General features: G+C 49.3%; 1 protein-coding gene across 1 annotated transcript; it reads right to left on the reverse strand.

The window, feature by feature from the left end:
• Nucleotides 1-2,553: 2,553 nt before the first annotated feature.
• Nucleotides 2,554-5,647, reverse strand: LOC139831642 (uncharacterized). Its single transcript, XM_071820955.1, has 2 exons — nt 4,812-5,647; nt 2,554-2,937 (listed from the first exon to the last, which is right to left on the reverse strand). Exon 1 carries the CDS (start codon nt 5,645-5,647, stop codon nt 4,823-4,825), a length of 825 nt encoding a protein of 274 aa, XP_071677056.1. The 3' UTR covers nt 2,554-2,937; nt 4,812-4,822.
• Nucleotides 5,648-5,955: the final 308 nt, after the last annotated feature.

Here is a 5,955-nt window from a genome sequence, read left to right on the forward strand (position 1 = left end):
CAATCCAGCCATGCACCACGAATTGACTTGAAAAAAGTGTGCCACCAAGACATTCATGCATCCACCTTACATTTTCGAAAGATCCAGCGACGCTGGTTTTGTAGTGATATTAGAGCATCTCCACCGGCAGCCTTTAAGGGGTACCGGCACCTCCGTTTTGGAACGTCGGCACTGCATCCTCTATTTAGGGAAAGTTGTTTCTACACTGGCGCCCTCAAAACGGCGCCCCGATAGATGTTTTGAATTACAATCATAAATAAATGCATAGAAAATTAAATAAGAAACATTTTATTCCACAAACTAATACATAATTGAGAACGTGGTTTACATGAAGATATAGTTTGGAGCGTGGTTTTCCACAAACTAATACATAGTTTGAACCATGGTTGACACAATATAAAATATTGCAAAAAAAAAACTAAACCTAACTAGGCCGGTCATCGCAGGTTTCGTGTGTTCGCTGCCAAGAAAGAACACTCGAGGGCACACCCAGTCACCCAAACTAGAAAATTCAGCTGGTGCGGGTGCCTCTGTTGGTTCTTTCGAGGAAGAACATCCAAAAACATGTGTGTCGATATTCGCTGCGAATAAACAACACTCAGTCGTCGTCCTCCTCGGCGCTGTCACCGTGGTAGTGGCGGCAGCTACGCGTCTCGTCGAACACCTTGACGGCCATGTCTCTGTCGCCAAAGTAGGAGAACACGAGCACGAAGCCGGCTTGGAGGCGGTGGTGGCGCGCGAACTTCTCCCAGCCGATGTGGAGGTACATCCTGCCGCGCGCGTCGTAGATCACGTCCACGATCCACAGGTAGTAGCCGCACGCAGCCTCCCGCAGATGCAGCGTGCCCGGGCGCTCGTCGCCGGCGACGAAGTCGGCGAAGGTGTCCGGCAGCCTCTGGATGCCGCGTGGATCGCCCTTGAGGACGAGGACGAACTCGAACAGCACGGGCCCCTCCTCGTCCATGTCCGACGATGAAGGCGACGGTGTCGCAGGCAACGGTGTGCGTGCACCTCTGCCGAGGACACGACCACGACCACGGCCGCGACCTCAGCCTCGACCAGACATGGCGTCGTCTTTTCAGATGGTGGCGGCTAGGGTTGGGGAGAGATGCGCTAGGGTTTATGTGTGAGAGGGACGATGAGAGGCGGCCTTTTTTATAGGTCGGAGGGAGGCGGGGAGCGGTGGTGCTCATTAACGGCGGCACGAAGAGCAAGACGCACGCGACAGACGATTCGATGCGCGTTTGCGGAAACTTCACCACCGATGCGCCCAATAACTCCCGTCGCGAGGTAGGCGACGGTTAGGTTAAACTTGAATGAGCCGCCGACGCGTCGGCCCCGCCACTCCCCTCCGCGTCGACTTTTGGGATGTGTGGCTTACTGGGCGGCTCCCATGCCCAAAAATTTCATCCTCGCGAGGCGCTGGCGCGCCCGATTCGAGCCCTTGGCGAAGGGGCCGACACGGGGTTGCCGGCGATTCTATTGGGCTCGAAAATTGGCCGGCGCCGTTTGGAGCGCGCCGGTGCGAGCCCATTTTCGCTCCCTGCCCCCAAAAAGCTCTCGGGGCCGCTAATGGGGGTGTCGATGGAGATGCTCTTAGCAGAACTATGGAGAATATTTTGAAGCAGGTTTCATACTACCGAGCCAGTCTCCCATATGAATTGGTTTTCTTTTTCCCTACCAATGTGGTTTGCAATTAAATATTGGGTGCAACTAGTTGCCTGCAGAACTAACCCCTGTGCGGCGGCGCCGCGCGTCGCGCCAGGGTTCCTCCGCCCGCCGCTCAAGGGGCTCTCCCTCCCTCCGCCACCGCCAGAGGTGCCATCGGGCAAAGCCGGCATGGCGCGGTGGCGGCGGGGCCCTTGCTAGATGCGGCTATGCGTGGCAGCGGCGCACATTGCTTCTCCATCGGCTGCGGTGGTGGCGGCCGGACGCGCGGCGATGGCGGGCGCGGTGGGGAGTTTGGGCCCGATCTGGATCCACTCTGTCCTAGAGGGCCCAGAACTCCTTCACCTTGTTCCTGCGCATGGCATCAATGGCCTGCTGCTCTCCCCGCATCACCCGGGAGCCGGGGCGGCGGCCCCGGGCATGGCAGCGGCAGCCTCCTCCTTCCACCGGAGGTGGCCAGCCAGACATGGTGGATCATGGATCCCATGCCTTGCATTCGCCGAATAAAGGTGGTTGTCCTAGGGTTCTTTGCGAAGATGGTGACCTTCCTGAGGCGTACTTCTTCATCTCGCTGGAGTGATAAGTTCTGGAAGGCTCCACCGGCGAATGTAACAGTGCACCTTATGCTTGGAGTTTGCTGGATCGGGTGGTATTCGGTCGTGTGCACCCACGCTTTTATTCCGACTGTTTGGTTGGAGGGAACGACGCGAAGCACTGCTCTGTGTTACCATTAGATGACATTCTGGTCCATGATGAAATTAGATACGGAGAATATCATGAAGGCGGGATTGGAGGACTAGCGATGGAGGTTTGAGTCTCTGCGATAGAGTATCAATCAAACCAAGCAACACAGTTGTACACTACTCGTACTGTCCGACATCAAGATGCTCAACAGCCCGCTAGATAGTACATAGTATGATACAAGTTCAAGCTATTAATTTGATCATCACAGTGGCCAACCCCTCAAAGTACAAAGTCAGAAAAGAACAATAGGACAGCTGAAATGCGATAAACATTGCTGAATACAACCCAAACCATGTATCGTCCAAAATAAGTAATAATACGGCCTAGCTTAATATTATCAAGTTCAGGTGATGCTCGGATAACATAGCATCAACAGACTGCTGAAATAGTCTCATACATGCCAAGGTACCCAGAATCGGAGCTTCCCCAAGAGCGCATGGAAGGGGAGATAGCACTACGGAAGCACTGGCCCTGAAATGAAAGCATGCGAGCTGACTTCAAGCAAAGACACCCACACCACACGGCCTGAACCATAGAAATGACAGAAGTATTAGCTACCAAATTTGCACAGAACCGAACCAGTAGAATTGTATGAACACAATATATAGAAGAGGAAGCAGTTAAATATCAAACTAACTTGTGACCATAACATTAAGCTCACGTGTATATTTTTTTATTGCTTGGAATGCAAACACGGAAGGGAATACACAGTCACCTACTGAAAGATTTTCTCTTTCAGAAAGATTGCACCAATTCAGATAAACTGAATTCTACGGTATTATGAAAAGAAAACTGAAACAGATGGGCTATCTTTCCACAAACAATATCATCAACTGAATCTACGCAGGGATCTACAAGGTACTCAACGGATTTATGATAAAGCGAACAACGACACATGTATAATCATACGCAACATGACACGAATAATATCCTTTCTAGACTTCCTTGATCTACTAAATCACCAAATACTAGAAAAAATACAGACACAATAGTATCTTTATTAATTGTAAAGTTGAGATAATGTAAAGTTGAGATTAGTTGTGGCAGTATGGAACTTAATGTGATCAATGACAGTTTTTATAACCAAGAAAAACGGCCAACCCCGAATGTCCAAGAGAATAAACACATTATGGTACTACCTCAGTTCAAATGAATAAGGCTTATATTTTCTCAAGAAAATTCAAGCTAAGTAAGGTTTAACAAAACTTTTAGAAAAAACTATGAACAACTATAAAATTATATAGATATCACATGAAAATACATTTCATGATGTATCTAACGGTATTTACTTTTTTTTTGTACATGTCAATGATTGTTTCTAAGAACTTGGTCAAATTTTACATAGTTTGACTTGTAGAAGAAAAAAAATACAAGCCTTGTTCATTGGTACGGAGGTAGTATGAAGTAAGATGGGATTGCTCAAGATGCTGATTTTAGAGGTATATCATTCAGAAGCAGAAGCTAAAAAGTCCAGTCACAAAATTGCAACAAGCCTCGTAAACTAAACTATCAATTAAGACACTAATCCCCCAGGAAAATATACACGTTTGTTAATTCTGATGGCGATCTCAAAGTTGTTAGTGATAAATCAAAACGAACTAGGAAATCAGAGTGAGCGGGCGGTTAAATTGTAAACCCACTGTACAAAACTGCATAATCAAAATGAACATTACAATCCAAAGCAACATGGAACCGAGATAACCCTTGTGGTTGGTCCTGTTGTCGAAACTACATGTAGCCTAGGGTGCATAAAACCGGTCCTAGGAAAGCTTCAAATGAAGTTTGATGTCATGTTACATAGTACCAACATAGTACTGAGATAACCCTTGTGGTTGACCCTATTGTCACAATTACAATTTCCAAATTTGTAAGCTTCGGGATGACAAATACAACTAAAACGGCAGGATAGGACAACGAACATGTGTAGAGACTATGAACCATGTCGCACCAATTAGCACTAGCAACCAACAAAACTGTGATGAGAACATGGACGATGGCCTCCCACCTTGTGATTTTGAGCAGAAACACTTCAGTATCCTATTGCTACCTACGGAGTATCTTGCAAGAACCTAAGAAATCCCTATAACCTAACAGATCCTAGAACGGATGGAAAACTGTGCTTCCAACAGAGCTAACGCTCATACTCATGAATTAGCTAGGCTAGCAAAAGGTTCAGTCCAAAATGTCTGGATAATGAACCTCCTGATGTGATTATACCTCTTTTGGTTTCAGATGTAACACTTATCTCCAATGAATAAAGAGGTGTAGGTTATAAAAAAAAAAGCTAATGCACAAACTTATGGTAGTATTATGCACCCGCAACAAGCTACTCCAAGCAAAACAATTGTGCACAAAAATGACACCATTAAGAGTAGAGGACTGATTGTCCTATAAATTACCTGAAAATTAATCAGTTGTCTGGTGCCAGGAACGCGGGCGGCCATGCGAGGAAGTAGGCGAACATGGGGTGGCCATATTCCTTGCCACGTTTGGTCGCCAGGAGCTCCATCTTGCCGGTGTCCATATGGAAGGAGAAGCGGCCGAATCCCCACGTCTTGATGAACACCTTCCCTGTGCGGCCGGCGTCCATGTCGCTGGGCCAGACGCAGAGGGTCCTGAGCATGGGGTCGACGGGCAGGCCACGGCCACTCAGCTTGTCGCAGAGCACGAGCAAGTCGACGATTTTCCTCTCCATAATCCAGCCCTTGTCGCCCTTCCCGCGTACCCAGAGCTGCAGCTGCTGCTGGGCGTCGGTGACCAGGCAAAGGCGCCCATCCGGCGCCTCCCCGATGCGGTACTTGGGGTTGCGGTCGTGCGCAAACAGCTCGCCCGGCGCCGGCAGGTAGGAGAACCTGAGCGTGGAAGGGTCCAGCACGAGCAGGCGCGAGGACTGGCAGATGTGCCAGTAGATCTTCCCGGCGGCGCGCCCCTCGAACCAATAGGGATCGAAATCGACCAGCACCTGCTCGTCCCGCGGGAGCGCGCGCCAGCGGCACTTGCCGTGTCGTCGACGGACGCGACCCAGGCGCGAGGGTGCCGATGGAGCTGTTGGACCCCCCCTCGAGAAGCCAGCAGTTGCCGCATTGGGCCCCACAGTGTACAGATTGCGTACGCCTCCTTTTCTCGTCTCGCTCTCGCTCTCGCATCGATCGCTGCGCTGCGGGAAACCGAAGCAGCAGCATGCGGGAGCAAGTTGCGTGCGCCGATCATCGATCGAATTAAATCCGGTACTCATCCATCTGCCACCTCAGCTCAAAGCCATAAATGAAATGAATCACCATCTCCCAGGTCCCAGCGCACGCGCACGCGTAATTAATTACCTGCTCACTCACGTCCACTACTACTATATGCTCCTACGATTCCAACTCGTCCGGGAAATCCAATTCACGGTCTATCCAAACAATCATTTCATTTCATACTTGTAGTACCACTAATTTGACCTGTTGCTTCACCTCTCAATCTCTGCTTTTTTTTTCAAACACACCTACTCTCGTTGAATTTGAAACGAAAACAACAACAAAAACTTGATCCATCCATGTACTA

Source organism: Lolium perenne, chromosome 5 (genome assembly GCF_019359855.2).
Source record: "Lolium perenne isolate Kyuss_39 chromosome 5, Kyuss_2.0, whole genome shotgun sequence".
Taxonomy (NCBI): Eukaryota; Viridiplantae; Streptophyta; class Magnoliopsida; order Poales; family Poaceae; genus Lolium; species Lolium perenne.